Below are 23700 nucleotides of genomic sequence, written 5' to 3'. Positions count from 1 at the left end.
CTATGAGGGAGGCCAACATTTCATTTGGATCATTGTTGTTCAATTGTTAAGGACACTGTCAAGTGGTCGAGAACAAATACATCACTACATACACAACTCTAATCATCGTGATCGAGCAATATTATACCACACCCAGATTCTTATATGGTATATCATCCATCTAAACTCTAATGACAACTTTTCTTCTCATCATGTCTACTTCCGCTGCTGACATTCCCACTTCAACCCCCCATCTCTAATGTTTACAACTTCCTCACGATCAAACTTGACTGCAATAATTTTCCCCTATGGAGAACGCGATTCATCTTGTTGACAGCATTTCTAAGTGCCCTGCTACCTATAGTTTGGACATTGTTAACAAAGGATTGGTTTGTTGAGGAGCATAATCTGTGTTAGTTTTTTGAGATATTCCCAGGTGCTGTGGCATCTTGGGTAAGGCGGGAGAAAAATTCAGTGTGTGTTTATCATAGTGAAGAGTTTATTGAGTTACATTTAACCACTTGGGATATATCCCTAGGTTATTTATAAAGAAAAAGCTACTGATATGAATAAATACTGCAAACGTACGGAGCACCCACAATCAAATGCAAGGAATGGAAGCCACCCACATTTGCGCAAGGCTCAAGCCTGCTGCAAATTGCAGAACCGTTTAACTTTCAATTTGAAATGTTTTTAGATTGCCTTTTATAGGCCAGATTAATTTAATACTTAGGTTGAATTAGATTGGATAACTCAAGTAAGAAATTGAGATCAACTTTCAAATTATACCCAGGCTGAAAAAGCTTTATGTATTAGTTTTAAAGCATTGATATTCTACCATTTTGTTCTTTCATCATACCAAACGTGACCATATAATTGTGGAAAGTAAAGCAAATTAACAGTGTTTAGCATAAAAAGCTCGTAATTTATTTACTCAGAGCAACCTACTCCAAAAATCATTCGCTTTATTCCGACAGATATATGCTAATATAAGGTGTCTTGTACACATATAATGAAGAAGTAGTTTATACTCAATTAGCTTAGGAAGAAGACCAAGAAAAATGACAGGCCAAAAAGAAAAGAAAGAGGAAAAAAAACTCGCAGAGCAGGTCGATGCGCACAATATTATGTATGAAAGGACTTGTCGTCAAATTTGGGGTTTTCTACCTCTGTTGTCTTGGACAAACACCATCAAGATTGATACAACATTATAAATTGTGGTATCAATCTGGTCAGGTTCAAGCACAGGAGGGTGGAAATTTCTGAACTCCCTGTCGTTGTAGCTCCACCATGACAGTATCGGTAGCGGGAGGTCTTAGGCCAAGAGGAAGAGGGAGCCACGGTTTCGATAAAACATCTCCAATAGCTGCATCTATGCTTTCTTTTGACTGTCACATATAATCAAAAGAGATTAAATTGTCATCCTTAATTAGTTCTAAACTAAAGTTACTACTTTGCGACATTAATGATTTTGAATTTACATTTGCAAATAATAAATAAGAGTTTCGTTTTCTTAATCACCCGGTGACCAAGGATTCATGGTCACCAATGAGTACACATACGAGAACAATTTCTCCAAGAAATAATTCTATGAATTGAGTGACTAACTGACTTACCGGATGAAAATCGAGAAGAAGGTGAAGGCCAGATTGTGGTGGAGTGGGGGCAGCAATGCCTGCAGGTTCAACTTTGTACATGGCATGTGGTGGAATGCCCGGGACAGGTGGGGTGTGAAATCTCTGCTGCATCATACAAATTCAAACAAAAGTAATTCAGCCAATGTACAAAGTACAATCACATGCATTCACAAAAGATGCCATCCAACGTATCACCTATTCTATGGTACGTACTTAATGTTCCAAAAAGTTTATTCACTGTATTGTATTTGTACCAACAAAAACTACTAACTCCAAACCTGTAAGGAATGATTAGTTACCGTCGGAGCAGCCAACTGCTGCCTTGGAAAACATGGTGCTCCTGGAGTTGGTGCGTCCGGAGCCTAGACCATCAAGTCATAAATACATTTTAGTGCTCATTTTTTAGAACCCAATGTTGATTGAGTTAAAGTCTTTTTTCATTTTTATATGTGCAAAACAATAGGATATATAGAAATTTATCTAAACTATGAAATATATTCAAACGTGAGTGTAGAAGATGGAGCACACTACTCTAACTAAGAAAATCAACTTGTTTAACAACTATTTTTAGTTCTTGAAAACTAAAAGCAACTTTTGTAACAAGGTTTCAAAATTTGCGATTTAATTTTCAACTTTCAGTTTTTGGAAAACTGAATACAATTACCAATTAGACTTTATTTTTAACAAATATAAACAAAAGACGCAAAAAACTGAAAAAAGAAATGACCTAGAGATAGAGAATTATACTAAGAAGCACTTTACTTAATTAGACACAGAGATAGAGAACTAAACCAATTTGTTTAGAGAGAGAGAGAGAGAGAGAGAGAGAGATATTAATGCATAGAGAACTTACACGCTGGTGGTGAGAATGAGGGTGGTGCCAGTACGAAGCGTCTGGAGGAGGTGGCGGACCAGGAGGCCATGCATGTGCAGGAGCTGGTGGTGGAGATGGTAGTACTGGAGGTGGGAAATGGTGGGCAAGATGATGCTTTGGCGGCCACATGTGCATCATGGATTGGTCCATGGTGGGGTGACCCCACACATGTAAGGGTCTGATCAACTGGCGGTGGTGCTGAGCGTGGTGCATGGGAGGAGGTGTAGTACTAGTTATCGAAGGGAAACCAATGGTGGGTGCATTAAGCCAATTAGGGTTATTCATCATCATGACGTCCCTTCTACTCTTTGGTCCTGCTCCTCCTCCGGCAGCAGCTGCTGCCCCATACATTTGCCGTCTCTGGGTCCAGCTAGCTGCCTCTGCCTCACGGGCTAGCAAATGTTTCCTATGCGACCGATATTTCTGCACATAAAATGATAATTTATAAAATTAAATGTATTGGAAATGTAACTAAAACGAATTCCAAAATCGTGAAAGAAACAAACTTCTTTGTAATTCCCAAATAGATTTGTTTCTCTTTAGAAAAAAAAAACCCTATTTTATACCGCTCGTTGGAATATCAATCTTGAAGGAAATTATCCTTTTCTCTAAACTAAATAAGAGACGAAAAGTACAACCAAAAAAATTAAAATTCAGGCTGACAAATGAATAAGCTATATACAGCTAGTTTCATGTTCTTCGTTTATTTTTAAAAACAATAGCATCAGTGGATAAATTGTTGGTTGTTAGGGGAAGAGGGATGAGTGTGAATCAAATATGCACCATGGTGCATAGGCATGATTGCTTTCCACCATTACGATTAAGCACCATCTACAGTTATGTGTAAAGGCTAATTAACGAGATTAGCTAGAGATGGAATAGAGTAGTATAGAATTATAGGTGGGGAAAATATAATTAAAGGGAAAGTATTGTACTTGAAGGTGGCTAGCAATATTGTGGCGAGTGAGGCAATCTACTCCCATAAGCTCTAGAATCCTAGAAGGGACTGCCTTATCCACCCCTAGTTGCTCTACTGCTTGCACGAACCTCCTGTGCAGTTCTGGTGTCCAATCCACCTACACACAATTCAATAACCAAAACTCTTTTCAATTTCAGATCCCACAATGCATATGTAATAGCAAAAACCTTTTTAAAAGTTACCAAATAATTGAAAAGATACAAAAGAAAAAATAACTCTCTCTCTTCTCTCTACCCTCAATTATTGTCATTCTTTAACTTTTTTAGAACATTGCCATTCACAAACTTGAAAATAAATGAACACATTACAATCCGTTCCTGCGTGATTCCCGTGAATTCTTTGCAGTTGATGAAGTTAGTGAATATCACATGACCCACAGAGAGAGAGAGAGAGAGAGAGAGAGAGAGAGAGAGTTGTTATCTATACGTATTACACAGCACGAGCTTCTCCTATATATATTTCATCCAACTAAAGTATAATACTAGTACTGCCAAACCTAGAAATTTAATTGATAATTATAAAAGCTAAGCTGTATATTAGTATGTACCTTAACTTTTCGCTTCCCATGAGACTTTTTGGATTGGGCTGTGGGTGAAGACTTTGTTGCTAATTTGTGGTCAGCTGATTTTCTTCGGGTGGATCCGGAGGAGGGACGATAAGCTGCCCTAATTTGATTAATATCATCTCTTTTACTCACTATTTCTTGATCTCCTCGATTATCCGGAGTAGTAGTAGTACTGGAGCTGGAGTAATTCTGATTCAACCCTGAATTATTATTAGTACTCGTTATACTAACTGCGGCTGCAGCAACCTCACCATGTCCATGCAAATCCTCCTCCTCCTGGTCTTCCACTTTGGACGACGTCGTCGTAGTCTTTGTAGTATTATAGTAATCATCAGCAACCTCCTCTTCCTCTTTGGACGGTGGTGGTGGTGTTGTTTTTGTGTTGATATCGTCGGCGGGTGCTGGAACTGAAAAGTCAAGTATTTCCGAGTCCATCTCCAAATCTGGCAAGACGTCTCCGTCATGGATGCCAATGAAGAGGTCATCGAAGTCGATGCTATCCAGCAGATTCCCCATTCCCATTCCTCCCGAAAACTCTGGGAAATCAAGCACCGTGTTATTTCCGCCATTAAAAGCAAAACTACTCTCCACGTCACCATCATCACCTAACTGTTTTTCATCTTTGAGCTGATGATGATGACGACCCTCCGTCAAAGGTGATAAAAGAAGCATCAAGAAATTATTTTTGGTTAATTTCCAGATGCAAAAAAATATATATATCAAAATTTACAGCACCGGTAGCTAATAAATTAGCTTGTCTGCTGAAAAATAATTTCAAGCGTACGGCTCGCCCTCTAGGGTTAGCAGCTAGCCAGTAAGTACTGCTCCATCGGAGTAGCTATGCTCTTTTCCCGTCCGGTAGGTACTGTATAAAGAATGGAGGATGGGAGAGGAGATGAGAGGAGGGCAGACAAGTTGTATAATGAGGTTGGATCCTTCAAGGGTTTTTGTTGCTTTTTGCTGTTGATAGTGGGAGTCTATACAGGTCGGATGGATATCGACCACAATTTGTGTTGAGATCTCTATCTCTCTCTCTCTCTCTCTCTCAAATTTGTTTTCACGTATTTGTTTTATATGAGACTGCTACGTATAATTTTTCCTTTGTTATTATGTATGTTTCTGTTTGTGGATGGCCTTTTTTTGAAGCTTTTGAAAATCTATCAGAGATTCAGAATGTCTCGTGAGCTTTATTTAATAAACTTTTGATATCTAAAAGTAGGTGAGAGAAACTCCAAATTGCTAAATTGCTGTCAGTGTAGGGCTGAAATTGGAAATTGAAATTGGAATGATATACTGTCAGCTCATGTTCATCCATTTGTACAGTGAAAAAAATTGATGCAATGGTCATATGGACGCGAAAAAAAATCTTTTTTGGATCTCTTCCTTCAAAATCACTAAATTAAGTAATCTGAGCTTTTGAAATTTGATCTAACGACAGAGAAGTTAGTAAAAACTTTTAAATATTATAATAATTTTTTATCATTAGATCAAATTTCAAAAATCTAGATCTTTTAATTTAGTGACTTTAGAAGAAGAAATCTGGAGATGACCTCTTTAATTGACCTTTGTACTTGTATGGCAGATAATTCGTAGGGAAAATGATATTCAGACTGCCATTTTTGACAGGTATGTATTTAGTTTTGTTGATTATTTTCGTTCAACTATCCATCCAACTAATTAAAAGAGGTAATTGAAGCAATAGTTCTTAAATTTTTAGCTTTATTAGAGGTTTAGTCGATAAACTAAAAATTCGTTAGTATTGATTTGTGAGTTAAAGATTTTGATTTAATTACAAGCCAAATTAAAAAGGAGACAAACTAACTTTAATTTGATCAAATTATATCAATTAGGATTTAACTTCCTAATTAAAGATTCAAATTAACTAATGGTTAAATTAAATAATTAGTACTTATTAAATCAAATCTGAAATCCCTTGTGTACCCTCACATGCCTCCACGATTGGGTAACTTAATCCCAATGATGCAATAGACACCCTCACACATCAAAGTGCATTTACATAGTCAAAGATTAGAGACCTAACCAAAAGAACATTGTGGTGTCTTAGGTTAAAGGACTACTTTGCATTATCCAAAATAGTGAGTTCTCAAATGACACGGGTATGAGAACTCCTGGTTGATTGTGTTCAATGGACTTAATTTCTATTGAGCACTTACATACTTGCCTTGGTGTCTTTTTCACCAATGACTTGAGAACAGTCAATCTCTGAAAAGAAGACATAGTATGTACTGATTATCCGGATTATCAATGCCCAATTTGCAATTGAATGATCCTAAACGTTTAGGATATGTGTATGAAAGAGAAATGTCTCATAAATCTAAGGGTAAATTACATAAAACTACCTCAACTATTGTGTTAGTCACAGTTTCAAACTTCGTCTTTAAAAAGTTTCAATGTCATACATCATCTTACGATTTGTTATAATTTCATACATTCTATCAGTTTGTCTGTCAATTCTTCCGTTAAATAGTGACGTGGCTTAAAAATGAATTAAATATTAAAAAAATGAATTAAATATTAAAAAATAAAAATATAAAATCATTTTTTTTTTCTTTTTCCATGGGGGACCCACCCCCTTAAACCACCCGTATCTCCTTCCTCCCCCACTTATCTTTCTCACTGTGCCCAGAACCCCCCAACCCACATGGGTTTTTTCATCCGCTATCCTTTTTCCTCATGTATTCTCTCTCCCTTTCTCCTTTTCATGCTGCAATAGTAGCCTCGTCGGTCCCAAATCCAAATCCCACCCACTCCCGTCTTCCCCCAACCCACCCCCCAAACTAATCAAATCAAATCCCAATTTTTCTCGGAAAATCCTTCACTACAAACCCAAGAACCCATTAGAAACATTTATTTTCCCAGGAACCAAACAGCCCCCTGAGAAATTTTTTGATTCAGATTAAGGGTTGCTTTCCTCAAATTTTCTTTTTTGGCTTTGGTAGGTCGATGGGTAGGGACTGATTCAAAAGAATGGTGGTGAAGATGATGAGGTGGCGACCATGGCCACCTCTGAAGACAAAGAAGTACGAGGTGAGGCTGGTGGTGCGGAGGCTGGAGGGTTGGGATCTGGTGAGGGAAGGTGTAGACGGGGCCAGTCTATAGGACAAAGAAAAAGAGGACAAGTGGACGACAGAGATTAGATGGAAGGGATCCAAGAGGATGGTAGATGAAAAAATTCAGGTGGGTTAGGGGGTTCTGCGCACAGTGAGAGAGAGAAGTGGGATAGGAAGAAGATACGGGTGGTTTAGGAGGGTGGGTCCCCCATGTAAAAAGAAAAAATATTAAATGATTTTATTTTTTTAATTTTTAATATTTAATTAATTTTTCAATATTTAATTAATTTTTTAATATTTTATTAATTTTTTAAGCCACATCACTATTTAACGGAAGAATTGATAGACAAATTGGCGGAAGGTATAAAATTGTAACAAATCGTAAGATAAGGTATGACAGTGAAACTTTTTAAAGACAAGGTATGAAACTGTAACTGACCTAATAGTTGAGGTAGTTTTATGTAATTTACCCTAAATTTAATTTATTTATATTACATTATCTTAATTACATATTTATTGGACTTATCGTTTAAGCGTATAACGTTTAATATAATCTTTGTCCATGGATTAATCTGGAATAGTATAACATATGAAATATTTGTAAGTATCATATAATGATTGGCTTTTGCGCACATTTCTAACATCCATATTACATAAATTTTGATCGGGATATGGATAATAGAAGAATCGAATTGCATTGTAAATATAATCAAGGTTCGAAAGAGTATCATGATTATATCACGAATACTTCTATGTAATTCAGGTAGCCATAACATGGTGCAAGATGTTACTTATGCCATGTGGAATTAAATTAATTAATAATTTCATTGTCGTCTTTAGTTAGAACCTAGGAGGTCACACACCTATGATAGTAATAACGGCGTTACATGAATGATGTAACTAATTGTTAATTTATTGGATTAATAATTTGGTCATTTTAGACATGATTTTAATTAAATAGGTTTTGGGCTTTATTTAATTAAAAAGAGGTCCAAGTCACAAGCTCAAAGTGAGCAAAGGAATGGGCTTGACACAAAGCACAAGATGTAAGAGTCAAACCCTATAGGGAGGTACGACTAGAGGATGTAGCAACGTGTCTATTTATAACACTTGTGTTTTCTCTAATATGCTAAGTGAAATCAATTTTGTCTCTCAGAGAAAAGAGAGAAAAATCCAAAAGTCAAAAACCACCTTGTGTCGCCTAAACTAATTGTTCCAAGTGAATGATCTTGTTAGGACAATCGAATTCCTCACACTATCATCTGTCGTTGGTGTGTTAGTGTGAATACTCCTAGAGGCACACTTGGGAAGTTCTCTCATGAATCATCATGAAAAAGAAGAACGCAAGTACAAAAAAGATCCTACAAAACAGTACACACTTGATTCATGTAAGTAAATCTCTTCACCCCTGTTCTTTGTTGCATTAGTAATTACAACCAACCGAATATATAATCAAGATAACTGGTTGTATGTTATTCACTGTGTAATTAACTATTCAAATTAAGTTTATTCTATAATATGCCAAGAAGCCCAACAAGCCTAATTACTCTGGCTAGAGTTTGCCAAACTAAGAGGTTCATTATATTCGACCCCTAATATCACCAAGATCTTTTTTGATAAAACTTCACATTTAGTAATAGGTGGTTAAGTTGGGAAGAATATCGGTGAAGTTGGTGATGGGCTATACTAGGACTAAAAAATTTATTATGATATTAGAGCAGGTTATTCTTCTGACATGTCATTGGCTAGATTTTTTTAAGCTCGATTTTCTTCCTTAAATTGTGCCTTTGAAAGGTTCCGCTAGCTCAAACTTAAGGGTATTGACTGAATGACTAGGCCAATCTTTACTGAGCCTGAATTTTCTTCCTTAAGATTTGCTTTCCAAAAGTTCCTCTAACTCCAACTTAAAGGTATAAACTGAATACTAGGTCTTCAAAAAGAATTGATTTTGGCTCCAGCCTCCAGTGAGGTTTTCGAAAAGAAGAGCATTGACTCTAGTGAATGAATATTGATCAGGCACTTGAAAAGATTGACTTTAGCTTCAAAATAATTAAATGACCAATTCTGCGTGACCCTATGTGGGGACACTCGTAAGGGGTGGAGAATATAGTCTCATATATAACAAAATAATATATAACTTATATATGGAGATTCCACCTCTAATATCATCGAGACATTTTATGATAAACCTTGCATCTAGTAATAGGTGTCTAAATTGAAAACAGTACCAGTGATGTTGGTGGTGGACCATGCTAGGCCTGAAAAGCTTTCTCCAAAAAACAATTCCTTACTTAGCCGAATAATCATGTGGTCCAATATCTTAGTAGATAGGATGTTGGTCCAATATCCTAGTAGATAGGATACTCATGCATCCCAAACTCCTTTCCTGAATTATTTGTAATGTTTCAAACTCGAATGCAAATGTATGAATCATATATACTCTCTGTCCAACGCAACCACGCTCTCACGTTTGCATTTTTCTTCTTGAATTATGATATAAATTGTAAATGTAGAGGATCACAAGGCTTGAAGATGAAGATGGTCCCTCCCTCAGATTCACTCAAATGAAAATAAAACTGAATGAATGATGCACATAAATTTTTTTTTTTTTGAAAAATAAAATCGACCATTCTTGGTAAGGGCCATTACATCCATCACCATCTATTGGCTTGTGTCATTCTTGTCTTTATACCTTTCTTATAATAGTGCAAGTGCCATCCCTTTCACTTATGTCTCCATTTGTCCTTTAACCTTTCGCACAAAGGAAAGGATCATCAAACTTGAAATGGATAATTTGTTTTCTTGGTCAATTATTAGTAGGGGTGTGCTATCCACACACCCCTATTTACTTCTCACACACCTCTTGTTAATTTCTGTCATTTGATCGTCTTCAATTCATCCGATCCGACGACCGAAAATTAAAAAAGTGTGTGAGAAGTAAAAAGTTCACAACCCTTATTAGTATTATTATCGATTCATCTTTTACAATACATATAGGAACTTAGTAAACGCTTTATCAGGACTTGACTCGATCTAACCTAATAAGTGGAAAGTAAGAGCATCTTAATTGGAAAATGTAATTTTTTTCAAATTGAGTCAAGTCATGAGAACACGTTTTAGATTGTCAAAAACGTGGTTGACTGAAAAAGGTAAAAATTCTTATGAGTTTAAAAATATTATTTACATTTTTTATGGGCATGTTTGGAAGAGAACACTTTTTAAATTATCAAAAACGTGGTTAATTGAAAAAGTTAAAAATTCTTATGAGTTTAAAAATAGTATATTTACATTTTTTATGGGCATGTTTGAAAGTGCTTTAAAATAATTAAGCATGTTATATCACTAAAAATGCTTTTGATCATGTTTCGCAAAAAAAAAAAAAAAAAAAATTACTTAAGAACAAAAAAACACTTGAAGTGATTTTTGAAATAAGCACGTGTTGTGTGCTTCTTTCAAAAGTACTTGCATTTTTATTAAAAACTTCAATGTGCTCCTATTAGAAACGCACGACTATTTTGGAGTTTTGAAATGGATGACCTAAAACACCCTAAGTCATCAACAAGATTGAGATGATTATGAGTGGAAGTTTAAAATTGTTTTGGTAAATGATAAATACAAAAATATAAGGTTTTGATATTCTTCTTCTTTTTTTTGGTTGAAAGTCGTATCTTAGATATTCTTCAAGATGGTCTGTTTGCATCTGATAATACACATTCATTTTCACTGTCAAACTGTCACATGCAAGAAGAATACACTAAGATTTTTTTTCCTACCAGACAAATGTTGAAAGCCAATCTGTGACCTACATGTATAAGCTAAAATGTAAGTAATCAGTTTTTATTTTTTATTTTTGTCAAAATTTTAATTAATTACTTGAGCTCAAGTAGTTTTACCTTTGTAATGATCGATTGGCTAGTCTGCATTTAGTTTTCACTTTATCGGAGGTTAAGAAAGACAATTGAAATTGGGAAAAGGATCCTGGGATTATGAAGATCTCGTGATTATGATCGTTTATTGTATATTGTGCGATCAATTTTTATTAGGTACTATTTATATTTAATTTTAAGTTTTAAATAATTTCTGACCGCACGATATACGATGAACAGTCACAATCACAGAAATTGGGCCAAAAAAGAAAGAAAAAGACAATTGAAATGAAATAAAAAATGGCACTTCGATTCATTGTTTTTGTTTAGTCTAAATCTTAATCATTTCTTGTTCGAATGAGGATCCTCTCTGGATCCTCTTTGTGAAGATTTTAGAAATCATTAAATCACATCCGTTTATCGTATATCGTGCGGTTAGAAATCATTGTAAATTTTTTTATTTAAAATTAAATATAAACAGTATCTGATAAAAATTGACCTCACGATATACGGTGAATGGATATGATTGGAGGATCCACGGGATCCTCACAAAGAGGATTTGAAGAGGATCCTCATTCTTCTTGTACATATATCGTTGACCTATTCACATATCCTTTTTCATTTAAGATTATTTTTGCTAAGATTATTTTTGGTATCAACTTTTAAGTAATGGTGATGTTCACCACCATATTTATAATCGTTGGATGAGTTTAAATTTCGAAATCTGTGTAGTTGATAGACACAAATATTAAAATTTAAACTCATCCATGATAATAAGTTGAGTGGTGAGCACTACCACCACTTAAGGGTGGTTTGCATAAATGTACCATTTTTACCTTCTCTACACTTCTTGTTAATTATGTAATTTGATATTCTTCAGTTTAGTTCATTTGATCCAACGAATTTAAAAAGAGGAATGTGTAGAAGGTAAAAAGAAAGAAAGAAAGACTTACATATAACGATTTTGTGGATGCAAATTTCTGCCTCCTTCTTCTTAGACAAAATTGCACCTACAAAACAATTAACACCTTTGGTCAAGGCCAAGAGCCTTACGTGCCCACGATGAATGGGGGGGGTGCTTTGGCCGAAGAACCTCTGATGCCAAAGTTAGAATTTAGAGAGAAAGTGATTGAGAATTTTTAGAGAATTTTAGCCAGAGAGTTGAAAGTGTGTTTTGGAGAAAATATGAGCCTTTTATAAGAGAATGGCCGGCCTTTTTGGGTAAGAGAGGACCAGCCACCTAGCTCCTTTTGTGGGCTAGGTTCTTGATTTAGGTTGAATTTAGGAGTTATGGGAATAATTGACTAGTTAATTTAGCAAATAGAATTATTTCCAAATTAACTAGCTAATTAGTATGATAAAATAGGTAAATATGATGAGATCAACAAGGGTGGCCAGCCTTTTGGGATTTTGGGGTATATTTTGTGGTTAATTGGGTGACGTAATTGACATTTAATGAATTAATTAGGTAATTAATCCATTAATTAGCCAATTAACATATTTTGGAATGAATATTTTGAAGGTTATGTAATGATAGCTAATTGATTAGCTAAAAGAGGGAAAAAGAGATAAGAAATATATGTAATGAAATAGGTTTTGAATTGTTACCTATTTTGGGCATTTCTGACTTAGTTGAGGGTGATTGTCTGCTACTCGCGCGTAGGAATCCTGATACACCCCAAGGGTATTTTTGACTTCTTTATCCAAAAATCCATGTGTCGCCTTGTGATTATTTTTGGCTCCACAAATGTCCCCACACCTGTTGGGCTGCTCGCAGAAAAGGGCAATAGGTGTAAAGATTTTCTTGTCTTGGGAAACTTTGAATTGTTTCCTATTTTGATGTTAATTCTCTCTTTTAATAGGAAATTAGATCCTTCTAGGAAAGGGAAATAAATTTCTCTCAAAACCTATTTAAGTCCACGTTAAGTGGGTTATTAAATCAACTTTGGAGATCGATTTATTCTACCCTATAAGAGAGAGAAAGCTTAAAGGATATTTGTTCCCCTTCCTCTAGCAATCTTCTACATCTTGCATGTGCAAATGATAGTCTTTCGTTGCTTTCTTTGTCTTCTCCGCGCTGCACCAAGATAAGAAAAAATTAATTTTCCTTGTCTTCTCTTTGGATAGTGTTGTCGCGGGGCAGTCGTCGGGGTGGTGTGGCACGTTGGCTGGCAAGGGCCAGGAGTCGGCTTGGCATGGGCTAAGAAGGTGTTGTGGCAAGGACCACTGCTTGGGTTGCTCGGCTTGGCTAGAGCCAAGGGCAGCTTTCGCGATTAGGGCCGTAGATTGAAGCGCTAGGGCGCAATGCTAGGCAAGTCGCATGGCTCATGTCTTCTAGCTTCTTGGACCTGATGAGGGCCATGCCTGCAATTGAGAGAGATGAGGAGGTCGAGAACCTCATGGACTGTTGGAATACTGGGCATGCAGGCCTCCTGCCTGCTGGTCTGAGAGAAAAAATGATGCTTAGTTCTCTTCGCCGAGAGAAATATGGGTTGCTTTCTATCAAGAAGGTAAAGAAGATCAAGGCGGAAGAGATCTTCCCCGTCTGCTTAAGAGATGCTTGTTAAGAAAAAACTGAAGACTTCCTCTGCTGCTTGTGAGGTCCACCTGCTGTCAAGAGGCCTGTGATTGACATGACTTCTTCCAATAGGAAGAAAAATGAGGCTGCTAGATCTGAGCCTATGGCGCCTGATATGTCAAGAATGGCTAATTCGATTGTTGATAGTATTGCTTAGTGTGGAGGTCTTGTCATGCCCCCAGTGCCGAAGTCTGTGCTAAGACGTTCGTTGAGAGCTAAATCCAGTTCTCATTCGGAAATGCTTACTATTATGAAGAGCAATAAGGTGGGCTCTACTGCTAAAGTGATGCTAATGCCCACTCCCTTTGTTGCTGAGACTGATTCGCCTGCTAGGAAGGAGGAGACTGCTCGTGTGGGTAGCTGTGAGAAATCCTCTAAGCCTACTTCTAGGGAGGCTGCTGAGATCTGTGTGCTCTTGAAACCAGATCTACTTGAAGACATGGACCCTTGTACCAAGTTTGTTGATGATGTTAGAAAGGTTTGTTTGCCCAAGTTCCTTTGTGAAGCATACAATCCAATATAGAATGACTGTTTTGCTTGCTATGATGCATATACAATAAGGCTACCAATGAGGTGGTGAAGACTATGGCAGTTAAAGCTTATTCCTCATCCAAGGAGATCAAGAGGTTGGACTCGGAGCTTGTTGCTTTGAAAGGGTCTAATATTTCTGCCCTCACTTTTCTGCAGCTTGAGACCGTTCGCAAGAGATCGTTGGCTTGAAGACTAGGTTTGACGTGATCCAAGTTAAGTATGAAAGTGCAGAAAATGAGATTAGATGTTACGTACCTCATATTCAAGATCTTGAGTTTGCAGTTTCTGAGTTTCATTTCGCTACTTATGCAAAGGATGAAAAGTAGATTGTTGCTTATAATCAAGTGATCCACTTCAAGAGAATCGTCGATAAGCTTGAACCCTAAATGTTGGAACTTCAAGGTGTACTGAAGATCAACGAAAGTTTGAAGAAGGAAGTGGATGAGCTGCAACGCGTCCGTGTTGGTTTGCTCTAGGAGAATGAGCAGCTGAAGGGTGAGAATGATGGCCTCGAGGTTTCGAGACCTTCTCTATTTCTCCGGAAGACTTGTTTGTTTATACTTTTGAGGCTTCCATTGGTGAAGTAGTTGAATAAATTGGTGCCCAGGCTAGGGCAGTCGGGGGTGAAGCGCTGGATGATGCCGCTGCTAAGAGCGTCACTACTGCTGAAGGTATGGTGATCGAGTAGTTGTGAGATGTCCAAGCTGTTGGAGTGTAGTATTCTAGGTAGCCTTTAGGATTTTCTTTGTTTTCCCTTGTAGCTCTTGTTTTTCTTGAACTCTTTTGGCCTTTTCAAGTTGTTTATAAACATCATTTCTTTGTTTTCTTCATCTTCGCTTCTTTTGTTCATGCCCTAACCTTTACACTTTATAGACCAATGGCAGGCATGCTACTTTTCTATAAGCAGACAGGCTCGCATAGTATATGCAGCCGTAGGTGTTAGTATAGAACTTTGCAAAGTTGTTAGCCATAGGGTTGGCAGCCGGATGCCTTACTTACAGAACCAAACAAATCCGCGTAACCACTAGGCTGTTAACCTTGGCTTTCTTTAATTCCATAGGTTGCGTAGCAAGTATCACAACACTTTAGGATGGTGTAAGTTGTTTTGTGCTTGGCAGAGGTGAAGTTTATCGACTACGTAGCATGTCGGCAGTGGATAAAGCTTCGTATATGGATGCTAGCTTGTTTAACCTTTCACAAGAATGTGCGGTTGTATAAGTCTAGCATGGTTTTACTACTCGAAGGGCAAGCCGTATGCAGTTTTCTGGAAATTGTAGGCTAGCTTAGTGCACTCGGTAGCAGCTTTAGGGTTCCAAGGCAGTCGTCCATTAGATGTACTGCGTAATGTGCCATCTTCGTCTCTGGGCCCGGTTCCCCATGGATTAGGCCAAGAAACCCAAAATCCTTCAGTTAGCTAAGCCTTGAAAAAGACCATTGTGGCTACTTCTAGGAATCCCGACGCAAGCCATCGTGCATCTAGTTATACTAGGGTAGCCAGGCTTATCCACGTCTGGATATTCGAAGTGTAAAGTTTATCCTCCCGTCTTGGAGAGCTGAACTGTGTGGGTGTTGTGGAATTGGTTTACCCTCTCGCACTGGAGAACATGGTTCGTCCCTCAGGGGGTGCAATTTCTGCAATGAGTCCCTAAGAAGGAAACGGTCTTCTTTTGAAATACAGGAGTGACCAGTTGTTGTAAGCATGCAGCTGAGCCAAGTTGTGATTACTTCTGAATTCCTCATTTGAAAAACGAGTAAAACAAACGGGAATTTAGTTGTAAGGTAGGAACTACATAATAACTGGATAGTGCTGGTATCGGCTTGTAGTGCTGGTAGAGGTCACACTTTTGTACTAACTTCTTAACATCTTGGTGCATGGTAGGGAGTCGTGGAGCTAGGGCCATGTTACACGTAGCAGGAGATGCTCAACTGCCAATATTGGACCATTCTAGAGCTAAATTATGGAGCAAGGGTCGGCTAGGGCCGTGCAACGCGTAGTAAGAGGTAGTGCTCAACTGTTGGTACATGTTGCTCCTATGTAGAATCTTTTGGGGTGACAAAGACAATTGCTTCCGAGTGTGTCATTCCAGTGTTCGTCTACCTTTGGCGTGTCTTTTAGGCCGAGTTGTTGCGTTCGTCAGAAAGCTTTGCATCCGCCAGGGTTTACGCCTTTATCGTCGTGTGTTTGGATTGGGCGGAATAATGCGTCATGAGGATGACTGCGTACGTTTGAAGGTAAAACTTAAGCTTTCATGTTGCAACAACTATTGCCAAAGTTAGCTTTTGAATTTATGATAGCATCGAGGAGAGTTTTTGAACTGTGGAATACAGGTAGTCGAGCCCCTAACTCTTCTCATATAATGGTAGAGCTTATTGCTGCTTCAGATATCGTCAAACATGTGAATTAGTCATTTTATGCTTCTGGTTTAGATAGTAGAGAGGTGATGTTGGGTACTTCTTCAAGTCCTTGAATGTGCATTGATGTGCCTCGTCCCAAAGTGCATGCTTCTCTGCCAGAGCGAAAGAGTCTACTAAAGCTAGATCTTCTTTCATTATCAATTTTCTGAATAGCAAGTGGTTTGCTGGAAGTCCTTTTTGGAAGGCTGCTCTAACTATTAAGTCGTTGCATCTGACTATCCTTGATTTCTTTGTTTTGAACTTTTTCACACAATCACAAAACGACTCTTTTGGGTTCTTCTTGACGTTGAACAAATGGTCAGACTTCTTTTTGATCGAGCGATATGATGAATATTCTTTGGTTAAAACCAAAGAAAGTTCATCAGAACTTTGGATAGATTGTGTCGGCAAGGTGTAGAACTAATCTTGTGCCTCACCTTGTAGAGTGGCTGGCGAATATCTTGCACATAAAATCGTCGTTGTTTCAATAGAGGATCATTGCGCTTCGGTAGTGCTTTAGGTGTCTCTCCGGGTCTTCATCCCCTTTGAAAGATGTGAAATATGGCATGCTGAACTCGCATAGAGGCTTTGCCTGCTCAATCTCTCCGTGCAGGGTAACCTACTTATGTTGGTCATGTCCCATCGTAGAGCCTCGTCGACCACTTCGTTGCATTGGAAATCACACGATCGTTTGTTTATGAACCTTTCTATTTCTTCTTGAATTTGCCTTTGTTGGTGTAGCGGAGCTCTCGGCTGCCCCCACTATTGACCTGCTGGTCTAGGCTACTCTTTTACGTGCTGGGCTCGTCTATGTCACGGCAGCGGTGCATGTGGTAGATTTCTAGCAGGCGAGGGATTTCATAGGCTGCTGGTTGAACTTGAGCCGGATTGAGTGACTGCTTCTCTCCGCCCGTCATGCTGCCTACTCCGATGTGGTGTGGAGGATGCTCCTTACGGGCCTAGCTGAGAATGAACACTTTGCTTGAAAGGTTGCTCATGTTGATTATTGGAGTGTGGCCTTAACCGTGAGTGTATGCTTGTCCGTGGGCCTAGTCGAGAGTACACGCTCCTCCACGCGCTAAGACGAGAGTATACACTAACTTGGAGGCCAATTAGAAGTGTATACTGCCCAAATGCTCTGTTCGTGGCTGGTCGAGTGGCTACTTGTCGGGACGCTACTGGCAAGGTTCTTAGTCTGCCCTTGTCCTTCTTCGGGACACCTCGTTTGGAACACGTTGCATCTTGGTGTGCTACAAGAGTTGGTTCACCAAGGCCGTCTGCTGTGCTAGGGCGCTCGTCAACTTTATGACTTGTTGAGACAAGTGTTGTTCGCCATTTGGATTGAAAGAGCTTGGAAAGAATGTTTCTCCATGAGCAGTGGAAGTGTGGTAGACTTCGGGCACGAGATTTGAGCTGTGAAATGTCAAATCCGCAGAAAAATATGGTGAAAATGCTCCTGATTTGATCATCGGTTTTGAAATTTGAAGCCGGGACGATTAAACTGGTCGTAGACCGATTTAGGATGCTTGGAAGGCCACAGGAGCAGGCTGCTCGGTGAGAGCAGGCTGCTCGGTGAGAGCAGGTTGGATCACAAGAGCAGGCTGTTCGGCGAGATCAAGTTGGGCCACGGGAGTGGGCTGCTTAGCGTGCGGCACACGTGGGTGCGAGGTTAGGGCTCAGCTTGGCAACGCGTTGGTCTTGGAATGACATGGCTTAGGTTATGGTATTGGTGCCATGAGCCTTGGATGGCACGACTTGGGCTTGCTTTGGTGGCACGGCTCGAGCCGTGGTAGTGGTGCTATAAACCTCGTCGTAGGTGGCCACTGCGGTGGTTCCTATGGTGAAACCTTGTGATGGTGGTGCCGCTTCCCTTAGGATCACATTTAGTCTCGTGGATCGTCGTGGTCCCATTTCTTGAATGTTGGAATTTTCACTCATGAAGTTTTCTAAATTTCTAACCATTGTCTTTCTCTTTTTCGTTTTATCAAATAATCTTTGCAAGTAAAAAATTCTAATAATAAGAACATACGAAAAATACAAGTGGACTAGAAAATGGAGAAAAAACCTTTTTATGCGAGAGTCTTCTACGAGTGTGAATTTCAGCTCTCAATGAAAGCACCAATCTGTGGATGCAAATTTCCGCTTCCTTCTTCTTGGACAAAATTGCACCTACAAAACAATTAACACATTTGGTCAAGGCTAAGTGTCTTACGCGCCCACGATGAATTGGGAGGGAGGGCTTTGGCAGAAGAACCTCCGATGCCAAAATTAGAATTTAGAGAGAAAGTGTTTGAGAATTTTTAGAGAATTTTAGCAAGAGAGTTGGAAGTGTGTTTTGGAGAAAATATGAGCCTTTTTATAAGAGAATGGCGGGCCTCTTTGGGTAAGAAAGGACCGGCCACCTAGCTTCTTTTGTGGGCTAGGTTCTTGATTTAGGTTGAATTTAGGAGTTATGGGAATAATTGACTAGTTAATTTAGCAAATAGAATTATTACCAAACTAACTAGCTAATTAGTATGATAAAATAGTTAAATATGATGAGATCAACAAGGGTGCCCCGCCTTTTGGGATTTTGGGGTATATTTTGTGGTTAATTGGGTGACTTAATTGACATTTAATGGATTAATTAGGCAATTAACATATTTTTGGAATGAATATTTTGAAGGTTATGTTATGATAGCTGATTGATTAGCTAAAAGAGGGAAAAAGAGGTAAGAAATATATGGAATGAAATAGGTTTTGAATTGTTACCTATTTTGGGCATTTCTGACTTGGTTGAGGGTGATTGTCTGCTACTCGCGAGTAGGAATCTTGATACACCCCAAGGGTATTTTTGTCTTTTTATCCAAAAATTCACGTGTCGCCTTGTGATTATTTTTGCTGCACAGATTTCATTGCAACCATGATGTTTTGTTATAGTAAAACAATTACACGTGTAAATTTTTCAACACGTATTATTATTTTGGGTTAATCTCAGTTTACTACCCTGAAGCTTCATAGTTTTCAGCATTTGGTACATGAAATTTTTTTCGTCCCAGTCTGGTACCTAAAGTTATAATTTTGGTAAACTCTCATACATCCATTAAGTTTTCCGTTAAAACTTATGTTAATTGATGACGTGGCGCCCACGTGGATAATAACTGGGCACCATATGTCAATATGGGCCCACTTGATTAAAAAATAAAAATAAAAATACAAGAACACAAAAAAAAATATAAAAAAATAAAAAAAACCCACCCGTCTTCTACCTCCCTCCCTTCTTTCCTCTGCAACCCCCACCCACCCTTCCTCCCTTTTCTCCTTTGCAACCTGCACCACTATCCCTCATCTCCTCTGCAACCCACACCCACCTCTCCTACCTCACCTCACCCCCGCTCCCTCCCTTCTTTCCTCTGCGCCTACCCAACGCTCTATACTCAACCTACCTCCACCCTCTTCACCTTCCCTCCCTTCTCTCTCCTCCATCATTTTCACCTCCACCCTTTGCAAAAACCATAATTGCCAAAATTTGAGGAACACAAATTCGAAATTCGATTCGAATCAGCTACGGTTCGCAAGCCACTCGAGGAGAGAAGAACCGAAGCAAGGGAGTCACCACGTGCCGTTGTCGAAGTCCAGTGGGGTGGTGGCAGGGGCTAGGAATGCTCAAGAATCGGTTAGGATTTGGGAATTTATCCAAATTAGGGATTTGAGTCAACTGGGTTTTTGATAAATTTTAGAAATTGGATGGGTTTCTTGTTGAATTGGAATTCCTTTGGGTGGGATTTTGTTGGGTTAGGTGTGCATGGAGGGTGGGTACGGGTTACATAGGAGAGAAGGGAGGGTGGTGCAAGTTGTAAAAGAGAGAAGGGAAGGAAAGTGTGCGGGTTGTAGAAGAGAGAAGGGAGGGAGATGGACCAGAGGGTGCGAGGGATGAGGTAGGAGACGGAAAACTTAACGGACGTATGAAAGTGTTCCATAATTATAATTTTAGGTACCAGACTGGGACGAAAAAAAATTTAATGTTTCAAATGTTGAAAACCAAGAAACTTTAGGATAATTAACTGAAATTAACATTATTATTTTAATAGATCGAAACGCGCCTAATGATGAATTCGTTTCATATATAAGATCAAGATTTATTAATTAGAGGGGCTCTTGACAATTGACAAGTTTGTTAGTAGTACTAAAAAAGTAAAAAGGACGTACACGTCTTCATTGATGGTTCTAGTATGCATGCACATGTACGTGTTCAAATGGGTCCTCAAAATAGCAATAATTGCTGGTGCTGGTGCTGGTGGTGCTTGTGCTTGTGCTTGTGATTATATACATATACATTGTAAATATGAATCTGACCTTCTCTATCAATCCTGTTTCAAAGAGGTCACCGTTTGTCACAGCCTAAAACAACACAAACATAGACCCAACATTGTCCCCACTCTTCAATAATTTCGCCCAAACTCAATATTCAATGCATGTTTTGCCTTAGTTGTTAAGATATAAATATTGTTTATATTAAAAAAATGTATGCAATACGTATTGTCACATTAGTTTCTTTTGAGAAATTATGGGGTATGACTTCAATGATACGTATTGTTTAATGCTCAGGGTGTTTTAACTGTTAAATTTGATTTTCACAACTATTTTGATCTTCTATTTTAATTTCAGTTATTATTTTTTCGTAACATTCAATACTATGTAGTTCCTAAACTAGAAGCTAGCTTTGACAAACAAAGAAAAAGAAGAAAAATAAAGAGATTTTTTACTTGTTTTTCCTTCACAAAAATACTAGACGAAAGCATACAAATCTTCAAATATAAAGTAAATGACTAAAAGCTGATAAAAATGCTTCTAAGGCCTTTCATATTAGACCGGAAACTGAGCGTGATACCAAAATATAGGAATCAAACTCCTATAGTAGGTCAAAAATCTAAGTGATAAGAGGCGAATCTTACTTTTTAGTTCAATATATTAAACTCATGAGTGTGATACTCATACAATAAATAATAGAAAGAAAATAGGTCGCTGATCATAAGATAGAGATAAATAAAAAGTATATGAGTCTCACATTTAAAATGTAAAACTCATCTGTATCAAACTTATACCACTGTGACAATATTGTATTACGAATCAAACTCACGATGCTTGATTCTTATATATAAATATCAGACTCGCCTAAACAACTAACGTACATTTCAGAGTAAACGGAAATTGAGGAGAAAGTAAGATCAAGCCATCTCAAGCTAGAAATTCGCCATATACGACTGCGGATATGAGTGTCAGGCTAAAATTAGAAGCTTTGTTCGATGAGAAAGGATGATCAGTCAGGAAGAACATCAACTAATAGTTATATATACTAAAATGTAGCGCAGCAATTGTTTTGCATTGTTTTTTGATGAGTAAATTTAAGATTATTAATAAATTATGAAATGACTGAAATTAAAATGACGAAATTTCAATTCGTCTCTATCAAATCTTATCATGTGAAATATGTAATGTAATAAACAAGATAACTTGTACACAAGTGCATTAAGGTTTTTTTTTTATTTTTTTTATAAATGAAAGTTTATAGGTTATTCTCATCACCAATGCCAGGTCATACTTACAACCTCAAGCTAGAAGGACTTATGCGTGGCACTAACTGTCAACTGCATCCATATAAATTTACATAGGAATTTACAGAACGTGCACCAAAGAGAACTGCTGACGGCATGAATTGAACTTGGATTAGGGATTAACCACAAGCACGCCCTTACCAACTAAACCAAATTCTCGTTGGCGAGTGCGCCGAGTTTTAAATCATATTGTAGGTAGAAAAAGTGAATTTTCGCATTATGAACAACATTGTTTACTCGATTTCTACCTTGTTACAAAATATACATTGATTGTTACACTAGTGCGTCCATAAAATGGTTTCTCAATATCTTTGTGTATGGTTTGAAGGGTAGCAGCTTGTTGATTTTGTTCATGTTTGTGTGTTTGTTAAGACCAACATTTTATGCCTAAAATCAGAATTCGTTAATCTATGCTATAATCCAGCACATGGCAGATCTCGCAACTAGTTATAGTATTTAAAAAATGGTTAATATATATTTAAGTATTTGGAGAGAGAAACATAGCAACTATTAGGTTGTGGAATACTTTAGTCCGCATGTGCGCAAGATTGACAGGTGAAGTAAGCGTAACTAATCATATTAACATGCATGCATAGTTAACTGAACGTTGGATTCTGTTTAATTATATTAAATTAATTCTAGTGATCGTGATTAATCGATGTGCTTGTGTTCATGCAAAATAAATTAAGAACACACGCTAAATACTTAAAAGTAAGTTTAGAATTCCACCCTTTACGATTCGTATTTGCTTGAAGAAGAGGCATGTGCTCAGCCCGCCTAGCTCGCGCAAGTACCGCTTAATATACTTTTCATTTTTTTATGTAAATATGCATTAATCGAGGCAATGACCAGTTGCCTAACAACTAGGCCTATTTTCAAAACACTGTTTAGGCATATGAGATTATGTCTTTAATAGAGATCTTGCCGCATGATTAGATTAATCAGTTGTATTGGCCAAACGTTCCATCTTATAATTGGCTTTTAGGGCATATCTAACACTCTCCGACTTGCAATAAAGTCAATTATTTACTAATTCCTTTTGATGTCAACCGTAAGCACTAAACTAGTAGGCATATTGCGTTGTAGAAGCTTTCCTATGATGTTATTACTCAAAATGCTTCCAAATCATGTAGTGATGTCTCACTGCTTTGTTTGAATCTATAAGACTAACTAGAACTTGATTCTAGGGCTTGAGCTATTGATCTTTTACGTTGCAGTATAGTTGTACTAACGACCTTATGGTTTGAGACCACTAATTCGTTCAAGGCGAACCCTTTTAATCCAATTAAGTTACCACTTAAGCAGTAACGCCACTTCAAAGTTACCACTTAAGCAGTAACGCGTACATGTATATTTGTTATATGCATATACTGATATTCTCTTATAGATCATTGTAGTAATATACGTTGGAGAATCAAGTCACACAATCAGTATGTAACAAAATAGTGTACAGCTGATATGTGGGGGATTCAAAGAGGCATTTTGTGATAAAACGTCACATCCAGCAATACGTGATTAAGTTGAGGACAATATCGACGATGTTGGTGGTATACCTTTTGTTAGAAATTTTGAGTAGAATTTTATCGTCTCATATTGGTCACAACCAAAAAGTTCCCTCACTTTATAAGGCTT

The 23700-nt window shown here is 37.9% G+C and overlaps 1 protein-coding gene across 6 annotated transcripts; it reads right to left on the bottom strand.

Annotated features, from left to right (window-relative positions):
* Positions 1 to 883: 883 nt before the first annotated feature.
* Positions 884 to 5107, bottom strand: LOC103945446 (transcription activator GLK1-like). Of its 6 annotated transcripts, none has more exons than XM_018647015.2 (6): positions 4017 to 5099; positions 3426 to 3566; positions 2470 to 2913; positions 1895 to 1978; positions 1596 to 1718; positions 884 to 1367 (listed from the first exon to the last, which is right to left on the bottom strand). In XM_018647015.2, exons 1-6 carry the CDS (start codon positions 4704 to 4706, stop codon positions 1218 to 1220), a joined length of 1632 nt encoding a protein of 543 aa, XP_018502531.2. In that variant the 5' UTR covers positions 4707 to 5099; the 3' UTR covers positions 884 to 1217. The 6 variants fall into 6 exon arrangements, with proteins under 6 accessions (XP_018502531.2, XP_018502530.2, XP_009354291.2 ...); XM_018647014.2 differs by having other exon boundaries at positions 1596 to 1721; positions 4017 to 5098; XM_009356016.3 differs by having other exon boundaries at positions 1916 to 1978; positions 4017 to 5097.
* Positions 5108 to 23700: the final 18593 nt, after the last annotated feature.

Source organism: the organism of the source record quoted next, unplaced genomic scaffold (assembly GCF_019419815.1).
Source record: "Pyrus x bretschneideri cultivar Hongxiangsu unplaced genomic scaffold, Pyrus_bretschneideri_v1 Contig20, whole genome shotgun sequence".
NCBI classification, from domain to species: Eukaryota; Viridiplantae; Streptophyta; class Magnoliopsida; order Rosales; family Rosaceae; genus Pyrus; species Pyrus x bretschneideri.
The sequence above is the reverse complement of the archived record's forward strand: the minus strand, read 5'-3'. Positions and strand labels throughout refer to the sequence as shown.

What these genes read in the sequence shown, in the direction of transcription:
- LOC103945446 (XM_018647014.2), bottom strand. Translation starts at nt 4,706, where the DNA reads ATGCTTCTTTTATCACCTTTGACGGAGGGTCGTCATCATCATCAGCTC. An exon ending in ATGGGAAGCGAAAAGTTAAG is followed by an intron (nt 3,567 to 4,016) that starts GTACATACTAAT and finishes AATTGTGTGTAG; the next exon opens with GTGGATTGGACACCAGAACT. An exon ending in TTCTTCTCGATTTTCATCCG is followed by an intron (nt 1,368 to 1,595) that starts GTAAGTCAGTTA and finishes TATATGTGACAG; the next exon opens with TCAAAAGAAAGCATAGATGC.